The 25,699-nt window shown below is 44.0% G+C and overlaps 2 protein-coding genes and 1 long non-coding RNA gene across 3 annotated transcripts; 2 read left to right on the top strand and 1 right to left on the bottom strand.

Moving 5' to 3' along the window:
- Positions 1 to 1,680: 1,680 nt before the first annotated feature.
- Positions 1,681 to 15,631, top strand: LOC132403106 (uncharacterized). Its single transcript, XR_009515184.1, has 3 exons — positions 1,681 to 4,557; positions 5,392 to 5,598; positions 15,403 to 15,631. It is a non-coding gene; the product is annotated as an uncharacterized LOC132403106 (long non-coding RNA).
- Positions 9,786 to 11,544, bottom strand: LOC132403105 (ADP-ribosylation factor 6-like). The gene is made up of 2 exons (XM_059986392.1): positions 11,178 to 11,544; positions 9,786 to 11,067 (listed from the first exon to the last, which is right to left on the bottom strand). The coding sequence occupies exon 2, from the start codon at positions 11,038 to 11,040 to the stop codon at positions 10,510 to 10,512; it is 531 nt and encodes a 176-aa protein (XP_059842375.1). The 5' UTR covers positions 11,041 to 11,067; positions 11,178 to 11,544; the 3' UTR covers positions 9,786 to 10,509.
- A 4,146-nt stretch (positions 15,632 to 19,777) lies between the features above and the next one.
- Positions 19,778 to 22,265, top strand: LOC132402523 (uncharacterized). The gene has a single exon (XM_059985378.1). The coding sequence runs from the start codon at positions 19,793 to 19,795 to the stop codon at positions 22,055 to 22,057; it is 2,265 nt and encodes a 754-aa protein (XP_059841361.1). The 5' UTR covers positions 19,778 to 19,792; the 3' UTR covers positions 22,058 to 22,265.
- The last annotated feature ends 3,434 nt before the right edge of the window (positions 22,266 to 25,699 follow it).

The raw sequence follows: 25,699 nt of genomic DNA, 5'->3' as shown, positions 1-25,699 counted from the left end.
CTACCAAATGAATCACCTTACGCTTATCTGGGTTTTACTCCATCTGTCGATGTCCCGCTGTAACCTCTGACAGAACTCCACGCTATCCACAACACCCCCAACCTTTGTGTCATCAGCAAATTTACTAACCCATCCCTCCACTTCCTCATCCAAGTCATTTATAGAATGCAGTTGGCAATTAAGAAAGTAAGTGGTACATTGGTCTTTAATGTAAAAGGTTTCAGTTGATACATGGGAATCTGAAGTAATTCCCTGTAGTATACAAAATCTAACTTGATAAAGATATCTCCATTCCATAATTATTTAGAGTATGGGCGTTTGTCGATGGGAGCTGTGATAGAGTAGGTGGTAGGTAGATTGTGGAACTCTTCATCTGAATTAACAAGAGGTTTTGAAATGTTAATCAAAAATAAACACTGATGGATGATAGTTATGCGTTAGTTTGCTCTGAATAGTTGATTGGAATTCCAAGGCTTGACTGAGTGGATATAGGGTAGGAATTGGTGGTGAGCATAGACATGGCAGGCCAAGGTGTTCGGTGCTGTTTGACTCCGTGGATGACGGCTAACACGAGGAGAGGCACAAGGTCCAAGGTTACTGTGGCCGTGCCTCTGCTCCTCTTTCTCCTCTTGACAGCAGCCAAGACTTCATTAGTGAAGAAAAGCTCTTGACACTGAACAAACGCGTGAGTGTAATGATTCATACTTTGCAGTGATGCACAAACAAAATGGTCCTCCAAGTCAACAGTCAACCACTCCTCCTATCATCTCTCTGCATGTTGTAAAAATGTGACCTCGGCATTCAGCAAGTCTTAAGAGTGCACAATATACGAGCTGTCTTGATAACAATTTATTCTCACCTTCTTGAAAAAGGTTTTCTTCATTGTTAATGCTTGAATTGTTAATTGTCTTGCTGAATTTTCTTGTGCTGATATTATTTCAAAAGTCCTGCACACAGATAACTGTATTGCTCGAGTGTTGCTGCCTCAAAGAGGAACGGGAGATAACAGATTTGTTGTTTCCGGTTCTCATTCAATTCACTAACTTTTTGTTGTGCCAAATGCAGGTCTTCTCGGCCCCCATCCAGCTGAAATTACCTCAATATTCCCTTTGACCTTTGAAGATGAATAGGTCAGCAGCTTGAGATAAGGAGTTTTCCTTCTACTAAACTAGATTTCCTTAACTAAATAATTTAAAAATTCAGTTGGCCCTATTATTTTAGATTTCCAGTCTCTCAGAGTTCTTGTTTACACAGTGACATGGTGAGTGGGAGTGCTGTTTTACAACCCCAGCAACGTGGGCCCGGGCGCTCCTGTGAGGAGTTTACATAGTCCCCTTTGGAGACCACGTTAACCATCAACCTCTCAGTTACACTAAACCTACACTAATCCCAATTTTCATTCTCCCCGTACTCCCATCAACCACTCAGTTACACTAAACCTACACTAATCCCAATTTTCATTCTGCCCGTACTCCCATCAACCACTCAGTTACACTAAACCTACACTAATCCCAATTTTCATTCTGCCCGTACTCCCATCAACCACTCAGTTACACTAAACCTACACTAATCCCAATTTTCATTCTCCCCGTACTCCCATCAACCACTCAGTTACACTAAACCTATACTAATCCCAATTTTCATTCTCCCCGTACTCCCATCAACCACTCAGTTACACTAAACCTACACTAATCCCAATTTTCATTCTGCCCGTACGCCCATCAACCTCTCAGTTACACTAAACCTACACTAATCCCAATTTTCATTCTCCCCGTACTCCCATCAACCACTCAGTTACACTAAATCTACACTAATCCCAATTTTCATTCTCCCCGTACGCCCATCAACCTCTCAGTTACACTAAACCTACACTAATCCCAATTTTCATTCTCCCCGTACTCCCATCAACCACTCAGTTACACTAAACCTACACTAATCCCAATTTTCATTCTCCCCGTACGCCCATCAACCACTCAGTTACACTAAACCTACACTAATCCCAATTTTCATTCTCCCCGTACTCCCATCAACCACTCAGTTACACTAAACCTACACTAATCCCAATTTTCATTCTCCCCGTACTCCCATCAACCACTCAGTTACACTAAACCTACACTAATCCCAATTTTCATTCTCCCTGTACTCCCATCAACTACTCAGTTACACTAAACCTACACTAATCCCAATTTTCATTCTCCCCGTACTCCCATCAACCACTCAGTTACACTAAACCTACACTAATCCCAATTTTCATTCTGCCCGTACTCCCATCAACCACTCAGTTACACTAAACCTACATTAATCCCAATTTTCATTCTCCCCGTACGCCCATCAACCTCTCAGTTACACTAAACCTACACTAATCCCAATTTTCATTCTGCCCGTACGCCCATCAACCTCTCAGTTACACTAAACCTACACTAATCCCAATTTTCATTCTGCCCGTACTCCCATCAACTACTCATTTACACTAAACCTACACTAATCCCAATTTTCATTCTCCCTGTACGCCCATCAACCTCTCAGTTACGCTAAACCTACACTAATCTCAATTTTCATTCTGCCCGTACTCCCATCAACCACTCAGTTAAAACTAAACCTACACTAATCCCAATTTTCATTCTGCCCGTACTCCCATCAACTCTCCTCAGATTCTGCCCTCATCTGTAATGTACACTGGCCAACGAATCTACCAATCTGCACATTCTTGGCATGTTGGAGGAAAACCTGATGGTTGGTGGGACAGGTATTGTTGAGGAAGTAGAGAGTCTTCAGAAAGATTTGGATACGCTCGGCAGAGGATGGAGCTCAGAGAAGCTGTGTCGGAGGGGATGGTCGTCGGCTCGGAGGTTCGACGGACTCAGGTCGCTTTCAGTGTGTGCTGCGTCTGCGAGGCTGGTTTCGACGGAGCTTCCATTGTGTGCTGAATCGGGCAGCGCCTTGGAAGTCCATAGCGGGGGTATTCCCTTCTGCCACCGGCGTGGGATGGCAAGTCTGTCGGGACCCTGGGGACTCGTGGAAACTGTGTGGTGATTTCTTTTGAACTTACAGTCCTTTAACATCTTGGGACTATTTTTACTGTGCCCATAGTCTGATTTTTTAATCGAATATGCTATTGTTTGCACTGTTGTAACTATATGTTGTAATTATGTGGTTTTGTGCAGGTCTTGTAGTTTTAGTTTTTGGTCCTGTTTTTGTCTAGTAGATTTGGAGCTCCTTTCCAGGGAACGCGCTAGCACGATATTAATATGCAGCAGCCTCTCTGGACTCTGGACTGGGGATTGCCAAACATTACATGGATTTTCTCGTGTATTAATATGCTTTTGTCATATGCTTTTGTGATATCATTCTGGAGGAACGTTGTCTCATTTTTTAACTGCATTGCATTTGTAGTTTCTAAATGACAATAAACTGAATCTGAATCTGATAGGTTGGCAGAATCGGCAAAGAATTGCCAAATGGAATACAAAGTAGGCACACGTATGCATTTCTGTAGAAGGGATAAAGGCATAATCTGCTTTCTAATCGGGGAGAAAATTCAGAAATCAGAGATGCAAAAGGACTTAGGAGTCCTAGTGCAGGATTCCATAAGGGCTAACTTGTAAGACGGATCAGTATTAATAAAGGCAAATGCAATGTTAGTATTCATTACAAGAGGACTAGAATATGGAAGCAAGAATGTAATGCGGAGGCTTTGGTCAGACTGCACTTGGAGTACTGTGAGCAGTTTTGTGCTCCTTATGTGCTGGCATTGGAGAGGGTCCAGAGGAAGTTTCCATGAATGATCCTGGGAATGAAAGGGTTCATGTATGAGGAGTGACTAATGACTCTGGAGTTTATAAGAACGAGAGGGAATCGCATTGAAATACATCAAATATTGAAAGGTTTGGATAGAGTGGACGTGGAGAGGATGTTTCCAATGGTGGGAGAGTCGAGGAACAGTGGGCATAGCCTCAGAATACAAACATGTCCCTTGAGAGCAGAGATGAGGAGGAATTTCATTAGGCAGAGGAGGGTGGTGAATCTGTGGAATTCATTGCCACAGATGTTAATAACAAACACAAGATTTCCTTGTATTTAGTTGCAGCTGAACCAGAAGCCAATTTTTTTTAACACAAAATATGAGTAACCGCTTGGTGAGCACGTCTGTTTCTGCCCATGACTGATGGAGAGTGGGAGATTAAACCTGGCTGAAGAGGGGATCTGCTTCACTGAAACCAACAGTGTAATGTGAAAATACCCTGCGTTCAAATTCTGCGATGGTCCTGAATGAAGTACAATTGAACAAGAATTCAAACCATGGATATTATCTACATCAGAGGTTCCCAAACTGGGCCCCCAGCGCCCCCCTCTCCCTTTCCGGCCATTACATAAAAACTATAAAGAATTTGGATTTAGTGAAAGAAAGAAGGAACTGCAAATTCAAAGCAGTGAAAAATGATTGAGAAAAAGATTATTCAAATCTATTTAAAGCAACAAATAAAGTTGCTAACATGAGAAAGTCAGCAGATGCCGGAATCAAAGTAGTGCACAGAAAATGGTGGAGGAACTCAGCAGGTGAGGCTGCGTCTCCGGAAATGAATAAACAGTCGATGTTTCGGGCCGAGACCCTTCTTCAGGACTGGAAAGGCAGGGGGAAGATGCTAGAATAAAAAGGTGGGGGAAGGGGAAGGAGGATAGATAGAAGGTGATAGGTGAAGCCAGGTGGGTAGGAAAGGTAAAGGGCTGGAGAGGAATAAAATTGTTTAATTACAGTAAAAAACAATCTTTGTCAACGTTTTTCGAGTGTACATTAGCAGCCCAACTGTTCACTGTTCCATTGCTTTTTCACCTTTCACTGAGATGGGTGGGTTTGATGTCATGAGATCAGCTTCTCAACGGTCAGTGTGGAGTCTCAGATCTCCACGGTCACTCCACTAAATATGATTTTGGAACGTCTGTAAAGACTGCCTTGACCTTTTTCCACAGTGCAGGATACTGCTCAGAGAATTCTTCCTGCGACCAAAAGTCTTGATGTGACTGTTTTGAACCTGGGCTTCAGCTCAACGTTATTTTGTAGCGAGATCAGCTCTTCCTCCTTCCTTCCTGTTAATTCCTCATTACAGGTGGTCAGGAATAGAACGATTGAAGATCAAGCGTTTATAATAAGTAATTCATTTCTTAGATTAAACCTGCAATCCCTCAGCTGCCTCACTTGCTACGGAGCGACCCCCCCCCCCCACACCCTCTCAGAAACTCCCACCACCTCAGAGGGTGATATTGCCCACTTTGGGAACCACTGATCTACATGATAAGCAATGTTGTGTATACTTGTCTAAATATCTTGTATGTTTCCTGTAACTGTGTTTTCTACCATGATATAAAACTAATCTTTCCGAACTTTCCTTTCAGCTGATGTACGGTGCAGAATCAATGTCTGACCTTCACTGGAGATTAGACTTAAACTTATGAAATAAGAAGAAACAAAAGGAGGTGCAGCGCAATGTAACAACAAGAAATTGTTTGATTGTATTGCCTTTTGTGTTTGCACATGGACACTTCTGTGGAAGCGATATAGACTCTACAGGATGCAGTCGCTTAAGTTCTCCTGGTGTTATGGTAAGTTGAATGTGTTGAACTCAGATCTAACCCAAAAGGAAAATTGCAAGAGAGTGCGGCGTTGGATGTAACGCAGAAACGTTGCTGTATTAGTAGTGTAACGCCCTGGGAAAGGTTTCACTGCTGGCCGCTGAATGTAATATGAGGGTTCAAATGTGTTTTTTTTTAACTCCACAGTTCACAAGAACTTAGTAAACTTAAAGTTTCATATTTGGAGGAATCACTAGATTTGCTAAAATATAAATATTGTCCAGTTTCATCTCACTCAGAAATACCTTGCATCATTTAATTTATGCTGAGAGAGAAAGAGAATTGCTTTGCATTTAAGATTTGAAAGACAACAAGTGAATCCATAGAGAAAATCCCAGAAGGGGGTCAAAAAAGCACTGATTTTGGTCTCGCTCACAGACTCCCTGAATCTGCTCAGTTATGTGATCGTTTTTGTTGTTTGCCTGTAGCCAGTACATCCTGAATGGTATCTGTCGTCTTGGGAATAAGCGGGTCATTTCCTGCTGTTAAGTTGCTGTCCTGTGATTATTTAATTTTTTGCTGTGTTTGCTACATTCTTATCATGTTCTGTGACCCTTTAGAGGGTTAGCTATAAGCTTGCTGCGAGATTTAGTATCTGCCCCTACTCTCTGAGCTTTGGCCTCCAGAAGGGACCCCTGCTTGCCAATTCATGGTAAAGGTACCAATGAGCCGATCCTCACCCTAATATAGTCACTTCATTCACGTGTAACCACTTGCCATATTTCTTTTAAAACGGAGCTGTAGGTAATGGAAGTAAAATTGGTGGCCACTTTAGTAGGTATATTGTATACCTGCTAATTAATGCAACTATTTAATCAAGTGGCAGTAACTCAATGCATAAAAGCATGCAGACATGGTCAAGAGGTTCAGTTGTTGTTCAGACCTAATATTGGAATGGGGATGACTTTGGCTGTGGAATGATTGTTGGTGCCACATGGGGTGGTTTGAGTATCTCAGAAACTGCTGATCTGGGATTTTCACACATAACAGTCTCTATACCTTACAGAGAATAGTGCAAAAAACAAAGAACATCCAGTGAATGGCAATTCTGTGGGTGAAAGTGCCTTATTAATGAGAGAAGTCAGAAGAAAATAGCCAGACTACTTCAAGCTTACAGTAAGGCAGAAAACATCTCAAGTAACTATGGATTTCAAGTAACCATAAAACTTTGAAGTGGATGGGCTTCAGCAGTAGAAAACTATGAAAATAAATCAGTGGGTAAATGCCAAAGTTATGATAAAGCTTCATTTCTTTAGACGAGGTTAAACATTTCCATTACCGCACACACAAAGGAAATTCAATCATCTGTTAAGATATTTATCTTCAATATTAGTACACTGGAATTACTGTGAGGACTGATTCTGAATGCAGACATGGGGTTGGTAAAAATACGTACTTTTCCTGCTGTTATTGTGCCAACACTTGACTAGTGTTTTGTTCCACGGAGACTGTTATCAATCTGACAGAGTTCCTAAAAATGGAAACGCCCTTTTCAATCTTTTCACTACAGAATCTTCATTTGTTTATTTGTAAGTAGACTGTATAACATTAGAAAACATAGGACACAGAAAACCTTCAGCCCACAAAGTTGTGCCGAATACGTCCCTACCTTAGAAATTACTAGGCTTACCCATAGCCCTCTATTTTTCTAAGCTCCATGTACCTATCTAAAAGTTTTTTAAAAGACCCTATCATATCCGCCTCTACCACCATTGCTGGCAGCCCATTCCATGCACTCACCATTCTCTGTGTAAAAAACTTACCCCTGACCTCTCCTCTGTACCTACCTCCAAGCACCTTAAACCTGTGTCCTCTTGTGGCAACCATTTCAGCCCTGGCAAATACTGGGAACGTAGTAGTACACATAATTGAAATACTCATTTAGTTATATCAATGAAATAGATTTTGTTCTGAGTTTTGTAGTCATACTGTACTGTGCATTAGAGCATTTTAACTCAAATGTCAATCATTCTTCAAGATATCGCAATGTCACGTAAATCCCTCCCCCTCTCTCTTCTCCCTTCTGTTCCACCACTCTAACCCTCCATGTTTCCCCATCCCCACTTACCCCCCATTTTCAGATAAACTTTTAACCTGCATGTGATGTTTTCTGAAGTTCACATTGTAGTTTACAGTCTGATGTCTTCTCCAAAGTCATCTCACCAAGGAAGGCTTCAGCCAATCGACAAGGCAGACATTTATCATTTCGTTCTGGCCACAGTTGACTTCAGTTCTCAATGGTCCATTGCCTAGTCTATTCCAATAAATAGATTCAGAACTTATTAAAATATCCATAATTTCCTTAAATGCTATATCTCATAAAGTCTCCTGAGGACAAATTAGAATTTAGAAGATGTGCTGCAGATGCTGAAATTCCAGAGCAACACACAAATGTTGCAGGAACTCAAGCAGGTCAGGCAGCGTCTGTGGAGAGGAATAAATAGTTGATGTTTTGGGCCGAGACTCTTCATAGGGTATCCAAGTTAGAATCTTCTAAGCCGTACAATGAAAGTTGACAGAATTCCATGTGCAAACAAAAACAATGTGTGGTCACAGAGCAGGTTAGAGAAACAGAACAAGCTGGGCTTCTGCTCCTTCCTGTCTTACACAATCCTCCACCTTCAACTTTATGCCTTCCTGGAGTGACAACCCGAGGACATCGTCAAAAGGCGGTGCCTCAAAAAGGCAGCATCTAACATTAAGGCCCCCACCCCCAACCATCACCCAGGACATGCCCTCTTCTCATTGCTACCATCAAGGAGGAGGTACAGGAGTCTGAAGACACACTCTCAGTGTTTTAGAAACAGCTTCTTCCTCTCCGCCATGAGATTTGTACCTAAGAACTCGGTATTTTTTGCTCTCTTTTGTGCACTATTTATTTATTTTATATATATATCATCGGGATGGGGAACGAGTGCCGCACTATGTCAATTAATGCTCAAATGAGGCAATCCATAGACCTGTTGTAAATTTTTATAACAGTCAAAAAAGGAGGCCGTTCACCTCATCAGAAATATCCCAGGTCTCTGGAAGAGAAATCTCTGCTCCCACCCATTGCCCAGCCTTTTCACTGTAACTCTGTGATTCTCCTTCTCCCTCAAGTTCCTTGTTCAAAACAACAATTGACTCCATTCTGTCCACTCTCAGCCACGGGACCCCAGGTGCAGGCTACTCGAGGTGTGAAACATGTCCTTCTTTCACCCTTGCCTTCTTCTAATTACTTTTAAGTTATGTTCTCTGGTTCTGGACTCCTCCACCAATGAGACAGTTTCTTGTTCCTCATTCTAAATCATTCATAATTTTGACCACTTCTGTCAAGCCATCTCTCAGCCTAATGAAAATCACAAGGCTGTAGACTTGGAAATCTGTAATTTAAAAAAAAGTACTAGAATCACTCAGTAAATCAGGCAGCTTCCGTGGAGAGAGAACTTTTTAACCTTCCCTGCTCTAAAGTGAACCTCTCAGTTCCCCACTTGAGTCAACACCTCCTCGCTGATACCATTCTGTAAAATATTTTCTGCTTCTATTTTTACTAACTTTACACAAACAGGGGAAATACTTAGTAGCCCTCTACTTCCATGGTACCTTTGAGCCAATAAATAGAGTTTAATAAGCCATAGAAAAGTCCCTTTAGGATTTGAACACAACAAAGCAACTATTGACCAGCTGTGTATGTGTCAAACATAAGACTTTGAACAAAATAATGCAATACTTTAAATGACAGCCTTGTGAAACTCAGAAAGCTGCAGACTTGGACATCTGTCATAAAAAAGTGCTAGAAACCCCCAGTAGATCAGGCAGCTTCTGCAGAGAGAGAAACGAGGAACTTTTCATTGAAACAATTCTAGAAATTTAATGTGTTCCATTCTGTTGTCACTGCAGACTGGTTTTTAACTGCACAAATACTGATTAAGTTACTTTCAGGGCACCTTTGTGGAGTTCCTGGTAATCTCAAAATTTTCAAATTGACAGTATGTAATTGAAAAGAACTGCAACAGAATTCCTTTGTGATCTGGCTCAAGCACGTTGCTGATTTCTTTTTAAGTGTACATTTACACTCACAGGCTTGGCAAATGTGTTGCAGGTGCATTCTACAGGACCATCTGAAAAACCAGTGGTGCATTATACATGAAACTCAGCAATAATCTAGGGTTACAGAAATGAAGTATACTAACTCAGTTTCTAATTATGCAATCTCCTGATTTATTGGGAAATCACAACATTTTATGCATCAAGAGCGTATTTGGAAGAAAATTATTAAAATAAATATAACTTTTGTCATATATTGTTACATTTTAAACTTGATGTAACAGGAGTACAGCAGAACAGTAGAATTACCACAATGTTCTGTTTCCAACAACAGAAGTATTCATCTCAGTCAATTCTCACTTTTCCAAATCATAAGAACATGTATTCCAAATGCTATATTATCAGATAAAAACATCAAATCTCTGTTGTCAAAACTTGAAAAAAACCCTCTAGAATTGTAATTATAACACAATTTCTAAATTAAATTCTAAACGCTATGTGGTACTTAAGTGTTGGAACACAAAGAAAAAACAATTGTTTAGTGTAAATGATTGGGTTTTTTTTACCAATCTTCTGATGAACTTTATAACTTTCAACTTTCCTGAAATGTATTAGTAAAAGATTTTCTTCCTATAGCTTATATTGAGAATGTAATAAAGTCAGCTTTCACTGGACCTTTGGCTATCAATGCAGTTCCTGCTAATAAAGTCAACAGCACAAGGCAGAAGCATCTTATCACATCCTGGCTACATCATTAAAAGCAGCTCCTCTTCATTTGAATTGGTTCCATGTCCATTCCGCCAAGCCGAAAGCAATGAGTTTGGGCGAGTCTGTGAAGTTTGAACTTTCTTCTCAAGAAGTCTTATAATTCGAAGTAAGCCAGGTCAGCCCCTCATAAAGTCCATCGCCAGTGGTTGCTGAGGAGGGTTGAACATACCAGTTGCGATCTCTTATTCTGGTCAGTCCCAGTTTTTCTTGGATCTCATGAGGTTTCATAGCCTCAGGCAGGTCTTGCTTATTTGCAAATACCAGAATGATGGCATCGCGCATTTCTCTGTCATTGATGATGCGGTAGAGCTCTTGCCTGGCTTCGTCAATGCGGTCTCGGTCAGCGCAGTCCACCACGAAGATCAGCCCCTGGGTGCCTGTGTAGTAGTGCCTCCACAGGGGTCGGATCTTGTCCTGGCCACCCACATCCCAGATGTTGAACTTTACATTCCGGTACGTCACTGTCTCCACGTTAAAACCTACGGTGGGAATGGTGGTGGTGGGCTGTCCCAGTTTGAGTTTGTATAGGACAGTGGTCTTCCCAGCTGCGTCCAGGCCTAGCATCAGAATCCGCATTTCTTTGTTTCCAAAAATCTTTGACAGGAATTTACCCATTTTTTTCAATCAACATCAAGTACGATCCTGGAAACAACAAGTTAAACTTTAACAGAGTATCCACACCCTCAGGAAATAAACTTAAAACTACCAGTCTTGTCAGAAATATTTGTTGGATTGAAAAAAACAAAAGGAACCTGTTCCAGGGGAGGTTTCCCAGCTGCAGCAAAGGCAACGATGAAGAAAGACTTCTTGCTGTTCTGTCACTTCCTTCTAGTTTGTCCAGACAAAAGCAAATGTTGACAAGGGAAAAGTTTTCTTCCTGACCTAAGAGCTCAGACTGTAGCATTTAATCCCTGTTTTTAGAAAAGGAAGTCATATGGATTCTGAAATCCATTGTCCTTGCTAATGCTGAGAGACTATCAATTTGTAAGGTTAACGATTCCAAAATAAATGCACAAATTCCAAAAGAGTGCAGAATGAAATTGATTTGAAGCACTTGCTCACTCTCCTCCTGCCCTGTTCGGTGTAAGTTTGAGGCCTCACGCAGGCCTATGAAAGCCATCTGCTGGAGAAGACTGGGAATTGTTCACTAGACTTCCTTGCATCTAATTCATCCGTTTAACTGAATGTATTGAACACAGTTCAACAAAAATGACATTAATAAGTTATTAAAGAATTCATAAAGCAAGTTTAAAAATTTATAATGTAAAGTCCTAATTCAAATGAATTGATGCAAAAGCAGTCAAGGCAAATAAAGATAATCAAATCTTTTGAATTTTACTCCTCTGGTAACCAAATAGACCTGAACTGTCTTTCTGATTATTTATTTTTCACGATACTAAACATCAGCTGCCGCAAAATTTACTTTAAAAATTATTTCATTTACTTATCAATATCATTCAATATAAGCTTTTATTCATAGTTCAAGCTTTAGGCAAAAGGTGGTGGTGTGTTGAGAGTATTCTGCCTGGAGATCGGTGAACAGTGCTGTTTTGCAGGGATCTGCTCTGGGACCCATGCGACTTGTGTTTTTTTATAAATGGCTTGGATGAGGAAGTGGAGGGGTGGGTCAGTATGTTTGCAGATGAAGCAAAGGTTAGTGGAGTTGTGGATCATGAAGATGGTTGCCATAATTGAATTGAATTGACTTTATTTCTTACATCTTTCACATACATGAGTAAAAATCTTTACATTACATCTCCGTCTAAATGCGCAGTGTGCAATCATAGTAATTTATAATAAATAGAACAGTCAATGTAACATAGAGTACACTCAGATCTGTCTGAGTAAATCAGTCTGATGGCCTGGTGGAAGAAGCTGTCCCGGAGCCTGTTGGTCCTGGCCTTTATGCTGTGGTACCGTTTCCCGGATGGTAGCAGCTGGAATAGATTGTGGTTGGGGTGACTCAGGTCCTCAGTGATCCTACAGGCCCTTGTTACACACCTGTCTTTATAAATGTCCTGAATCCTGGGAGGCTCACAACTACAGATGTGCTGGGCTGTACACACCACTCTCTACAGAGTCCTGCGATTAAGGGAGGTACTGTTCCCAGACCAGGCAGTGATGCAGCCAGTCAGGATGCTCTCAACTGTGCCCCTGTAGAAAGTTCCTCAGATTTGGGGACCCATACCAAACTTCATCAACTGTCTGAGGTGAAAGAGGTGCTGTTGTGCCTTTATCACCACACAGCCAGTGTGTACAGACCACGTGAGGTCCTTGGTGATCTTTATGCTAAGGAACTTAAAGCTGTTTACCCTCTCAACCCCAGGTCCATTGATGTAAACAGGGGTTAGCCTGTCTCTGTTCCTCCTGTAGTCCACAACCAGCTCCTTTGTTTTTGCGACATTGAGGGAGAGGTTGTTTTCTTGACACCACTGTGAAAGAGAGATGACTTCTTCCCTGTAGGCCACCTCATTATTGTTTGAGGTTAGGCCAATCAATGTAGTGTAGTGCAATAGGCAATGGGGGGGGGGGGGGGGGCACGGTAGCGTAGTGGTTAGCATAACGCTTTGCAGTACCAACAACTTGGGTTCAATTCCCATTGCTGCCAGTAGAGGGTTTGTACATTCTCCCCATAACCACGTGGGTTTCCTCCGGGTGCTCTGGTTTCCTCTCACAGCCCAAAAATGTACCAGTTGGTGGGTTAATTGGTCATTGTGAATTGCCCTGTGATTAGGCCAGGGTTAAATCAGGGTAGCTAGGCAACACAGCTCAAAAGGCCAGAAGGGCCTATTCCACACTGTATCTCAATAAGCAAACAAACAAATAGGACAATAGGACATTGTCAGCATGCAGAGATGGGCTCAGAGTGGCAGACTGAGGTCAGTCCAGAAAAGCGTGAAGGGATACACCTTGGAAGGTTTAAGTTTGAAGGCAGAGCACAATTCTTCACTGTGTGGCAAAACAGAGGAATCCAGGTCCTTAGATCCCTCAAGGTTGCTAGGGTGGCTAAGAAGGCATGTTTTGTCTTGGCCTTCATAGTTGGGAATTGAGTTGTTAAGAAGTCAGGGAATTGAGTTCAAGAGCTTCAAGTTAATGTCACAGCTTTATAAAATTCCAGTTAGACCACACTTGGAATATTGTGTTCAGTTGTTGTATCCACATTGAAGGAAAAATGTGGAAGTTTTAGGGAAGGTGCAGAGGGGACTTACTGGACTAGAGAACACATCTTATGAGGAAAGGTTGAGCAAGTAAGGGCTTTTCAATTAGAGTGGAGGATGAGAGGTGACTTGATAGAGATGTACAAAATAATAAGAGGTATAGAATGAATGAGACTTTTCCCAGAGCAGAAATGACCAATACACAGGAGCATAATTTTAAGGTGATTGGAGGAAGGTACAGGGGGAATGTTAGAGGTAAGATCTTTTTACACAGAGTGGTAGATGCATGGAACACCCTGCAGGGATTCTGGTAGAAACAGATACAGGAGGAACATATAAGAGACTCTTAGATGGGCACATGGTTGAATGAAAAGTATAGGGTTATGTGGGTTAGATTGATCTTGGAGTAGGTTTAAAGTTGGCACAACATTGTGGGCCAAAGGGCCTGTACTGTGTGTGGTACTGTTCATTCTGGATACTTGTTGTTGCTTTTAAGAGTTACTAATTGCATGCTAACCAAATCTGTTCAGCTGATCATTTTTAACAATTCTCAGATTTGTTTTTGTTCTGTATTCTACAATCATACAGAGTTTATTTGTTTAAGTACACGTCTGGCTCCGTGATTCACTGAACTGTCACCTCCCCAGGTCATGTCACACTCTGGACATGTCCATCTTCACTTTTGTTGTTGCAAAACCATTTCCCTATAATCCACATTTGTAAGTCTGCATGTTTATTTTGTTTAATTTTGTGCACAGAGGACAGGCAGAAGATCAGAACCACTGCCACCTGTGTATAGCCCTCAGCTCCCCATCGCCTTGCCACATGATTCATTTCACTCCAAATTTCCCAATGCACTTAATGTAAAATTTCTATCCTTAGCTAGAAACTTTCTCCAAGGTTCACATCACCATCTTTCCAAAATATCCTTTGCTCTTTTTACAACATCGTACAACAAGCTGCCATCCCTGTTTATAAATCCTCTTTGATACCAGCTCAGCTTATCCCAGCTTTTGTCTCTTCCTTTAAGATAGATATTGTGAGCAATTTTGGGCTCCTTATCTACGAAAGGATTCCGGGGGAGGTTCACGAGAATGATCCAGGAATGAAAGGGTTAACACATCAGGAGTGTTTGATGGCTCTAGGCCTGTAATCGCTAGAGTTTAGAAGAATGAGGGGGTGATTTCACTGAATTCTATCAGATATTGAAAGGCTTAGATAGAGTGGATGCGGAGAAGATGTTTCCTATAACAAGATTCAAAATTATTTAATGTCATTTCCTGTACCAAAGCGTAAAGGAGAACAAAGTAATTGTTACTCTGGATCTGATGCAGCCCAAAAAACCCACAAAGGATAAAGAACACAATAATAATAATAAAAATAAAACATGGTAAATATGAATACATAAGATAGCCTATATACATAGATTGATTACCTGTCCATTGACTGATGTGAGCTGTACATAAGATAACTGACAGGAAATAATAAAGTGGTGGTGGAGTTAGTGGGTGGAGGTGTTGATCAGCCTGACTGCTTGGGGAAAGCAACTATTTTTGAGTCTGGTGATTCTACATCACCTCCGGCCTGATGGGAGTGTTGGATAAACAGACCATGAGCAGGGTGGGTGGGATTCTTCATGATATTGCTGGCCTTTGTCTGACATCTTTCTGTGTGTGTGTATATATATATGTAGGGTTTCACTGATAATGTAATGGTTTCTCTGTAGCAGCAATGTTTGGGTTATGACTGGAGATAACAGGGGTTTGGAATGTAGTTTTTTCTTGTGAGCTGGAAGAGAGATTTTTGCGGTCTTTTGCAGGGAGAGACGAGGAGAGAAGACACGAATGGAGAGAGTTGGTAGACCAACGGATGGGATGGACTTGGAACGAGGGTCCGAAGGGCAGCGACGATTGGAGGAGGTCGATGTTGGACAATCGGCTTATCAGTGAGCTCCAACATTGTGCAAAAGACTGTTTCATAAGAGATTGGGCCCTTTTTCTTTTTTTTTCGATTTCTTTACTAATCATATGGTCAAAGTACAAATTATAAAGCTTAATTGTTTAATCACATATTGTGTACTGTTTATTATTTCAGACTACTGATTTGTAACGGGAGACATTGTGCAGCATCCACCCAAACAAGATTTCTTAAGTTTGACTGGGCCAGGGGCTATCATCCCCTATATTAAGCCTCTAGCCGAAGTGAGAGTTACATATATACTGTATATATGCCGATGGTGGGTAAACTGGTGCTGGTGATGCAATGAGCAGTTTTGGCTACCCATTGTAGAACCTTCTATCTGCCACAGTGCTGATTCCGTACCATGCCATGATGCAGCTTGTCAGGATGCTCTCTCTATCGAATGACGTGAGTATAGATGTGCAAAGTGCAGCTTTCTACAGCCTCCTCAGAAAGTGGAGGTGTTGGTGAGCTTTCCTGACTGTGTAGGATGTGTTCTGGGACCAGGAGAGGTTGTGTGTGATGTACATTCCCAGGAGTCTGAAACCGCTCCCAGTTTTCACTGCTGTGCCACCGATGTAAAGGAGGGTGTGAGTGGTGTGAATTCTCCTGAAGTTGGAAGAGGTTTATTTGCCTAGAGGTTATCAGACATGCATCAGTGACTTTTATTCACCTCATAGTTTCTACCTTATAACAGGCTTTGGGAGAATCAGGGACTTGCAGTCAGCCTTTGATAAATCTCCTATTGAACATAAGTAAATGCCCAGAAACTGGATTGCACTCATTTTCAGTGCACTAAATTTTAGAGCTACGCGCACTCAGTGGCCACTTTATTAGGTACACCTGCTCGTTAATCCAATCAGCCAGTCATGTGGCAGCAGCTCAATGCGTAAAAGCATGCAGGCACGGTCAAGAGATTCAGCTGTTGTTCAGACCAAACATCCAAATAGGGAAGAAATGTGATCTAAGTGACTTTGATTGTTGGTACCAATTGGGGTAGTTTGATTATGTCAGAAACTGATGATTGCCTGAGATGTTCACACAAAGTAGTCTCGAGCGTTTATGGAGAATGATGAGAAAAACAACAAAAGAAATCGAGTGAGTACAGTTCTGTGGGCAGAAATGCCTTATTAATGAGAGAGGTCAAAGGGCAATGGCCAGACTGGTTCAAGTTGACAGGAAGGTGACAATAACTCAAATAACCACACATTGCAACAGTGGTGTGCAGAAGAGCATCTGTGAACACACAACACTTCAAACTTTGAATGGTTGGGCTACTGCATCTGGTGGCCACGAACATACACTCAGTGGCCACTCTATTAGGTACAGGCTGCATCTATTAAAGTGGCCACTGAGTGTATTGTCGCTAATGCTCATCTGTTTTTCTTAATAAAGACTATTAAAGTCAAGGTTTACTAATAGGGAGGGGGAGAAAACAAAATAGAACACAAGAAAAAAACATTGACCCAATACCAGACTCGTACCTCTTACAGCCAAAACAGCTAGGTCTCTTGGCCAAAAGTCTTTTAAAAGTTGCTTGTATTTTCTGCATTTGAAACCATGTATCAAAGGGGGACTCACAAAATTCTTGAAGCTGTGCACCCAAAGAATGCAAGCTGGTAGATCTGGAGAGCTATATAGATGAGAGATGGAATGTGTTGCTTGAGCTTCATTATAACAATGCAGGAGACCTCAGACCAATACATCATAGTCGAAGCAGGATGAAAAATTAAAGTGACAGGCAACAGGTGGCTCTGTGGACCCCTCAAGATTACCCCATTCTATATTTGACTTCTCCAGTGTGGAGGAGATCACATCGCACCCAATCTATGCACTCCATAGATTTGAAGAGGTGCAAGTGAATTCCTGCGTCATCTAGAGACACTGGAAGGAAATGATGAAAGGACAGGAGATGCAGGTCCTGCTGTTGCACTGGAGAGTCCTGTGGGAAAGATGTAGTTAGTGGGAATGGGCCAGGGAATTGGCCGCTCAAAAATGCTGATATTGGAGCAGAGGGGAAGGTACCTCTGGTGGTGGTTTTGGTTGTTTTTTAATTTGTAAGGATGGTTTTGGGGTCAGAAAGGAGAGTTAGGGGTCAGGTTAGGGTTTGGGGATGTGGGGGATTATAGGTCAGGTCAGATTCTAAGTCCCCACCCTACATTCAAAAGCCGGTGATGCAGACGTGGGGCATCTGCTGTTGGATGTCAGACGTTGGGCCAACAAAGAGTGGATGAGCACCCCCCCAGGTCAGTGGGTTGTTGGAGTTCCATGCAGGCAAGGAGGAATGAGGTCTGGTTGTGGTGAACTATGTGCCTGTTGGGACACGCCCCTGCTGACTGCTCCTGTGGCTCCTCCCACAGGCCCCTGTATAAAGGAGACCTGCGGCCTGAAGATCGGCCTCAGTCTCCAGGACCTTGTATGATAGACACTCACTCCTGGTTCCTTCTTCCAGTCAATAAAAGCCGATATCTCGCCTACGTCTCAGTGTGAGTTATTGATGGTGCATCAATTTTATTGACTGGAAGTTTTATAACATGGAACCCGTTTTGCGTCCGGACCGGTTGGATTTGGACCCTCAAGACCCTGACGCAGCTCTCGCTTTTGAACACTGGCTTGCATGCTTCCAATCGTACTTGGCGGAGCTTCGTGCGACTGAACCCGCCGTTATGCACAGAATCCTACTCTCGAGGGTCTCCTCCAAAGTTTACTCCTTTATCCGGGACCTGCCGACCTACGATGGGGCACTGGACGCCCTCAAACGACAGTACCTGCGGCCGGTGAACACCGTCTACGCAAGACATCGCTTAGCTACCCGGCAACAGCGGCCTGGCGAATCGTGCGCTGAGTTTCTCCGAGCACTACAGACACTCGTCCGAGCTTGTGACTGCAAGACGCTCACGGCAGAACAGCATGCGGAGCTGCTGGTGCGAGACGCCTTTGTGACGGGACTGAGGTCAGTGTACATGCGCCAGCGACTGCTGGAGAACTCGGATCTTACCTTAAGCTCGGCGATAGAGAAGGCCAACGCTCTAGAAGCTGCGCGGCATAACGCCGACGCTGTCCAGTCGCGCGATTCCCCGCCGGTTTCGTGGACGCCTCAGACCCCGCCACCGCCGGCTCCCGGGAGCGAATTCGCCAACGCCGCCGCCAGTCGCCATTCCACGAGCTCCCCGACCCAGACCACGGCTGTGGCCCGTAAGAAACTCGTGCTTTGTTATTTCTGTGGCCAAAAGAAACATCCTCGACAACGCTGTCCAGCGCGAGAAGCGACCTGCTCCAGCTGCGGAAAGCGGGGCCACTTCGCCAAGGTCTGTAAGTCTCAACCTCGAGCGGAGTGCAGCGCTGCGGGTGAAACGTGGGGGCCGCCATCTTGCATGCCGGGATGTGGGCGGCCATCTTTGTCGACGTCAGCACGCCCCGCCCCCGATCCTCGGATGCTGACCGGGTACCCCGGATGTGAGCGGCCATCTTTGTCGGCGTCAGCATGCCCCGCCCCCGACCCTCCGATGCTGACCGGGTACCCCGACGGCGATCCAACTCTGGCCACTGTGACTCTCGACCAAAGCGCCCCACACCAGCTTGCAAGATCCATGATGGACATCCAGGTGGAGGGGCATTGGACTGGATGCCTGTTTGACACGGGCAGCACTGGGAGTTTTATTCACCCGGACACAGTGCAACGCTGCGGACTTGCAACGCGGCCGGTCAGTCGGAGGTTCCATTTGGCCTCTGGGTCGCAGTCCGCAGACATCCGGGCGGGTTGTGTAGCGACTTTGGTGGTGCAAGGCACAGTATATCGGGACTTTGAACTGCTGGTCATGCCTAATCTGTGTGCACCTGTGCTATTGGGGCTGGACTTCCAGAGCCATCTCGAAAGTGTGACTATGGTATACGACGGGCCCCTCCCACCACTCACTGTCAAGAATCCTCAGTTTTGTGGGACTTCTTCACATACCCCGCTACTGACCACACACACACACGGACACACACATCCCATCCAGAACCAGGCCAACAGCTGCGCTACCGACACTTGCAGCCTCTCCACTCTCAAGATCCCTCCCCCACCGCTGTTCGCCAACCTGACCCCCGACTGTAAACCTGTGGCAACCAAAAGCAGGAGGTACAGCGCGGGGGACCGGGCCTTCATTCGGTCGGAGGTGCAGCGGCTGCTCAGGGAGGGGATCATTGAGCCGAGCACAAGCCCTTGGAGGGCCCAGGTGGTTGTTGTTCGGACTGGGCAGAAAAATAGGATGGTGGTGGACTATAGTCAAACCATCAATAGGTTTACGCAGCTTGACGCATACCCCCTACCCCGCATCGCGGATATGGTCAACCAGATTGCTCAGTATAAGGTGTACTCGACAATAGATCTGAAATCCGCTTATCACCAGCTCCCCATCTGCCCAGAGGACCGCCCCTACACCGCCTTCGAGGCGGGCGGCCGGCTCTATCACTTCCTGCGCGTCCCTTTCGGTGTCACGAATGGTGTCTCTGTCTTCCAGAGGGAAATGGACCGGATGGTGGACCAGTACCAACTGCAGGCCACATTTCCCTATCTGGATAACATCACCATCTGTGGTCATGACAGGCCAGATCACGACGCCAACCTCCAACGGTTTCTCCAAGTGGCCGCAGCTCTGAACCTTACTTATAACAGGGACAAGTGTGTTTTTGGTACCACCCGCCTTGCTATACTTGGGTATGTCGTGGAAAACGGGGTTATTGGGCCTGATCCCGAACGTATGCGCCCCCTGTTAGAGCTCCCTCTTCCCACCACTCTCAAGGCCCTCAGACGGTGCCTGGGGTTTTTTTCCTATTACGCCCAATGGGTCCCCCATTACGCAGACAAGGCTCGCCCCCTGGTCAAGTCTACCTCGTTTCCCCTCTCTGCTGAGGCCTGCGCGGCCTTCAACTGCATTAAAGCGGACATTGCCAAAGCTACGATGCATGCAGTGGACGAGACCGCTCCCTTCCAAGTGGAGTGTGATGCCTCCGATTTCGCTCTGGCTGCTACCCTTAATCAGGAAGGCAGACCAGTAGCATTCTTTTCTCGCACCCTCCAAGGCTCTGAAATTCGGCACTCCGCGGTGGAGAAAGAAGCCCAGGCCATAGTGGAGGCTGTTAGGCACTGGAGGCACTATCTTGCTGGCAAAAGATTCACTGTGCTGACCGACCAGCGCTCGGTTGCGTTCCTGTTCAGCAACCAACAGCGGGGCAAGATCAAAAATGATAAGATTTTGCGGTGGAGGATAGAACTCTCCACCTACACCTATGATATCCTGTACCGGCCTGGCAGACTCAATGAGCCCCCTGATGCCCTATCCCGGGGAACATGTGCTAGCACACAGCTCGACCAGCTGTACGCCCTTCATGCTCAACTTTGCCATCCGGGGGTCACCCGATTTTACCATTTTGTGAAAGCTCGGAACCTGCCGTACTCCCTGGAGGACATCAGGACGATGACCAGGGACTGCCAAATTTGTGCCGAGTGCAAACCGCACTTCTACTGTCCTGACACGGCACAACTTGTCAAGGCCACCCGCCCTTTTGAACGCCTGAGTGTTGACTTTAAGGGCCCCCTTCCCTCCACTGACCGCAATGTCTATTTTCTCAGTGTTATTGACGAGTTTTCACGGTTCCCCTTTGCCATCCCCTGCCCCGACACCACTGCCACGTCCGTCATAAAAGCCCTGCGCCAGCTCTTCACTCTGTTCGGGTATCCCTGCTATATCCACAGTGATAGAGGGTCCTCCTTTATGAGTGAAGAGCTGCGCCAGTACTTGCTAGCTAGGGGCATTGCTACCAGTCGGACCACGAGTTATAATCCCCGGGGTAATGGCCAGGTAGAGCGGGAGAATGCCACAGTGTGGAAGGCCACACTTTTAGCCCTCAAGTCCAAAGGGTTGCCGGTCTCTCGATGGCAGGAGGTCCTCCCTGAGGCACTGCACTCTATCCGCTCTCTGTTATGTACGTCCACCAATGCCACCCCTCACGAACGCCTATTCTCTTTTCCCAGGAAGTCTGTCACTGGGACCACCCTACCAGTTTGGCTGACGTCCCCGGGGCCAGTGCTGCTCCGGAAACATGTGAGGAGCAATAAATACTCCCCGCTGGTAGAGAGGGTTCACCTTCTCCATGCGAACCCCCAGTATGCTTACGTGGTCTTACCTGATGGGCGGGAGGACACGGTCTCCATCCGCGACCTGGCACCCGCAGGTGCAGCAGACCACTACCCTGAAGGCTCTCCGGTAACTGTGAACCCTGCACCAGAGGTGACACCGTACTCACCAGGCCCTACACAGACTCCTCACGACACTTGTATACCGGGCGTTTCGTACGCATTTATACCAGGCGCCTCGCACATGCATGAGGGATCACCGGCGCCTAGTGGGCAAGAACACGCGCAACCCCCGTCCCCTGTGCAATCGCCAATGTTGCCGGCACCTATGCGGTCACAGCCGGTGCTACGTAGATCGCAGCGACAGATTCGACCGCCTGATCGGCTTGACTTGTAAGAACCTTCGCTACATGAGGACTTTTTCAAACGAAGGGGGGGTGAATGTGGTGAACTATGTGCCTGTTGGGACACGCCCCTGCTGACTGCTCCTGTGGCTCCTCCCACAGGCCCCTGTATAAAGGAGACCTGCGGCCTGAAGATCGGCCTCAGTCTCCAGGACCTTGTATGATAGACACTCACTCCTGGTTCCTTCTTCCAGTCAATAAAAGCCGATATCTCGCCTACGTCTCAGTGTGAGTTATTGATGGTGCATCACTGGTAACCCCATGTTCACGAATCAGTGAGACCAGAGTTCAAGAGCTAGTGTTTGGGGTCCTGTCATTGACGAGTCTGGAATTCAAAGCCCAGTGTTTGGGGTCCTGTCATTGACAAATCTGGAATTCGAGGCCCAGTGTTTGGGGTCCTGTCATTGACAAATCTGGAATTCGAGGCCTAGTGTTTGGGGTCCTCTCATTGACAAATCTGGAATTCGAGGCCTAGTGTTTGGGGTCCTGTCATTGACAAGTCTGGAATTCGAGGCCTAGTGTTTGGGGTCCTGTCATTGATGAGTCTGGAATTCGAGGCCTAGTGTTTGGGGTCCTCTCATTGACAAATCTGGAATTCGAGGCCTAGTGTTTGGGGTCCTCTCATTGACAAATCTGGAATTCGAGGCCTAGTGTTTGGGGTCCTCTCATTGACAAATCTGGAATTCGAGGCCTGGTGTTTGGTGATTGGTGTGCCCTGGCGTCGATGCTGAGGATTGAGGAATGAGGACTGAATTGGAAGTCCAGAAGTTGAGGCTTATTGGCCAGAACCGAGACTATGAATCTTTGTGAGTCCGAAGACCAATGTCTGCAGGCCTGAGCATGATTCTGCCGGATACTGGAGGCTGGAGGCCGGTCCTGGGGTTAAAGGAGAGATGGAGCTTGTTTTGCTGTTGTTGCGAGCTTGCTATGTTGGTGCCAGAACGTGTGACGACACTTGCAGGCTGCCCCAGCTCACCCCTAGCTGCGTTGGTTTTCGGTGCAAGTGATGCATTCCGCCGTATGTTTCAATGTGCACATTATAAACAAACTTGAATCTTGAATGTCATTGGAGTTGACAAATCCCCCTGCCTGAGCTGATGCCTGACCTTCTCTAAAATTGAAATAGGTCGTCATTCTAACATCCTCTGGAATGTAGTCCTAGTTCCACATTGAGTCATTCTCACTACCTAACTTGGCACTTACATCTTCTAAAACCTGGAACAGATCTGACTTTCAGAAAACTGTGCTTGCTTTACTTAAACTTGGTAATTTTCTACGAGTATTATTCCCATAAATAATTAGATTCCAGCTTTTTCCCTTTAAGATCAACTTTAAACAAACAATGGTATTTGCGTCCTTTTTTTTTAGAAATGATTTGAAAATATCAATATTTGGTTATATGGTTAAATTAAAACACATTTCTCATGAATATCCTTTGGTATTATTCTGGATCATTAGTATGGTTTATCCCATGAAAAAGTTGCAGACTACGATTTTGAAGTTATTTTCAATGATTGAAGATTAAGCTGTTCACGTGTGCTGGGTAAGAGATTAACGGGGAGATGTTGGCTGCTTTCCTGAGGCAGCAGAAAGTGTAGATGGAGTTACTATAGGGGCTGTTGGTTTGTGTGATGGACTGGGCTGTATTCACAACTCCTTGTAATTTCTTGCAGTGTAGCGCAGAGCAGTTGCCATTCCAAGCCGTGATGTATGTAAGTAAGATGCTTTCTATGGTACATTTCTAAACACTGGTAAGACTCAATGAGGCATGCTGGATTTCCTTAGTTTCTGGTGTGCCTGTTTGGATGAGGTATCCATGTGGTTGGATCAGGACAAATTGTTTGTGAGAGTTAATAGGTTGCAGACGGCATTTGCATCCAGTCCTAAATGGAGAGAATAGATTTTCTAATTGTGTTAAATTTTAAATGATCGAAGTTTACAAATTAATTTGAACTTTATTGAAGCAATACGAAGCTCCCATCTTCACAGAGAAGCAGCAGAAAACATTTAGTAGGTTGATCATTATTTTAAATGAAATTACTACATTTACATAGGAATGTATCATTCACTGTTTTGCATAGCAAATTCATTTTGAAAATTTTCATTACTGACTTCCTTTCCATTCTCTTTCTTGATACATTTTCACTGTTTTTCTCATTGTCCCTTTCACAGCATTTCCTCTTTATCAATAAAACTGAACCTCCTGAGTTTCTAGAAGAACTCAAAACAGTGTCTGGTCATGAGAAAGACTAATTAAGTTGTCGAATGAAAACAAAAAAAAAATGTAGGACACTAGGACCCCGGTGGTCCATAAGGCTGATCATTACTGTGAAATGCAGTTTCCCAGTACCAGGGCCCTCTCCTGATTGAACCATTCAAATAGCAAAACTCCCAGTAATCAAGCAGGACCAGTCATTGGCCAATATTAACACCTTTCAGTGCCTTGAGTATGGATTTACTGGACAGATGTAAATTCTCCATTGTTGCAGACTGGATATGTCTTAAGAGGAATTATAACAATATACAAATTTTATTGATTTACATTAGTCAATTTATTAGTTATTTTAATTCAAGGATTTAAAAAATTACTTGTCATTGCCTTTGTTCCAAAAGAGCTTAAGTTTTTCCAGCATTTCCTGATTTTTTTCTTAATAAGCTGCCAGAATCCAGCAAACGAGGTCAATCTGCAGAAAATGTGCTTATGAATATTACTTAGAGGAAGTGAATGCCTTGTTGGTGTGGTGACCTCCAGAACAATGTATTTTAAACCTGTATGAACATTGCAATCCAATTGAGGTGTTAGAAGTTGTTATCATTTAGACAAGTTTCTTTACAAAATAAAGGACACACTATTATTTCTGTGCTGTTATGTTTTATGGTTCTATTTGTGTGTGTGTGTGTGTGTTTATATATACACAATATATATAAAACAATTATACTGCAAATTTTTTTAGTGATTTTAGTGAAAATAACATGCCAAATTGTAGACAGTATATGATTTGATGCATAATGGCAATTATGCATTAAATCACACTCTGTAGATCCACTAGGAGCACGCTCATCTCCGTGTCTGTCAGACTCAAGTCCCACAATACAGACCTGAGTTCAAAGATTTTAAGCTGATATGTGAGGATAGTTCTGTCTTCAGGGGTGCTGTCACTTGGAAAATACTTTAAATTAAGTCCTGTCTGCTTTTGTGAGTTGATGTAGTTGACTCCTTTTGCATAATCTGCTAATATCTTTTGTAATTTTTCATCAAAAGGTTGAAAGCAGAAATTCTGTGGTTGAGAAGTATTATAAAACTCCATTAATCTTTTAAATTTCAAAATAAATTTTATTCATAACAATGTATACAGGAAATAGAATATAATTAGTACATGCCTTTGCATTCAGATATTTACCATCACGCCAATATGTTCTGTACACAATGAACCAAAGCCACTTGCTTCCTCTTTAACCAGTACACTCATGAGGTTAATCTGGCATGCTGATGAACTTGGTGGTGTCAGAACTATTAACACCCAATACTGCCTTTTTTAAATTACACAGAACGAATTTTCCCATGAACCTGGTAAATTTGAGGGGAGCACATGAGAAAGATCTAATTGAATTTAAAGAATGCAGTAAACAGGGTT

Source organism: Hypanus sabinus, chromosome 12 (assembly GCF_030144855.1).
Source record: "Hypanus sabinus isolate sHypSab1 chromosome 12, sHypSab1.hap1, whole genome shotgun sequence".
Classification (NCBI taxonomy): Eukaryota; Metazoa; Chordata; class Chondrichthyes; order Myliobatiformes; family Dasyatidae; genus Hypanus; species Hypanus sabinus.
This window is presented reverse-complemented; position numbering and strand designations above follow the sequence as displayed.

What these genes read in the sequence shown, in the direction of transcription:
- LOC132403105 (XM_059986392.1), bottom strand. Translation starts at nt 11,040, where the DNA reads ATGGGTAAATTCCTGTCAAAGATTTTTGGAAACAAAGAAATGCGGATT.
- LOC132402523 (XM_059985378.1), top strand. Translation starts at nt 19,793, where the DNA reads ATGGTGGTGGACTATAGTCAAACCATCAATAGGTTTACGCAGCTTGAC.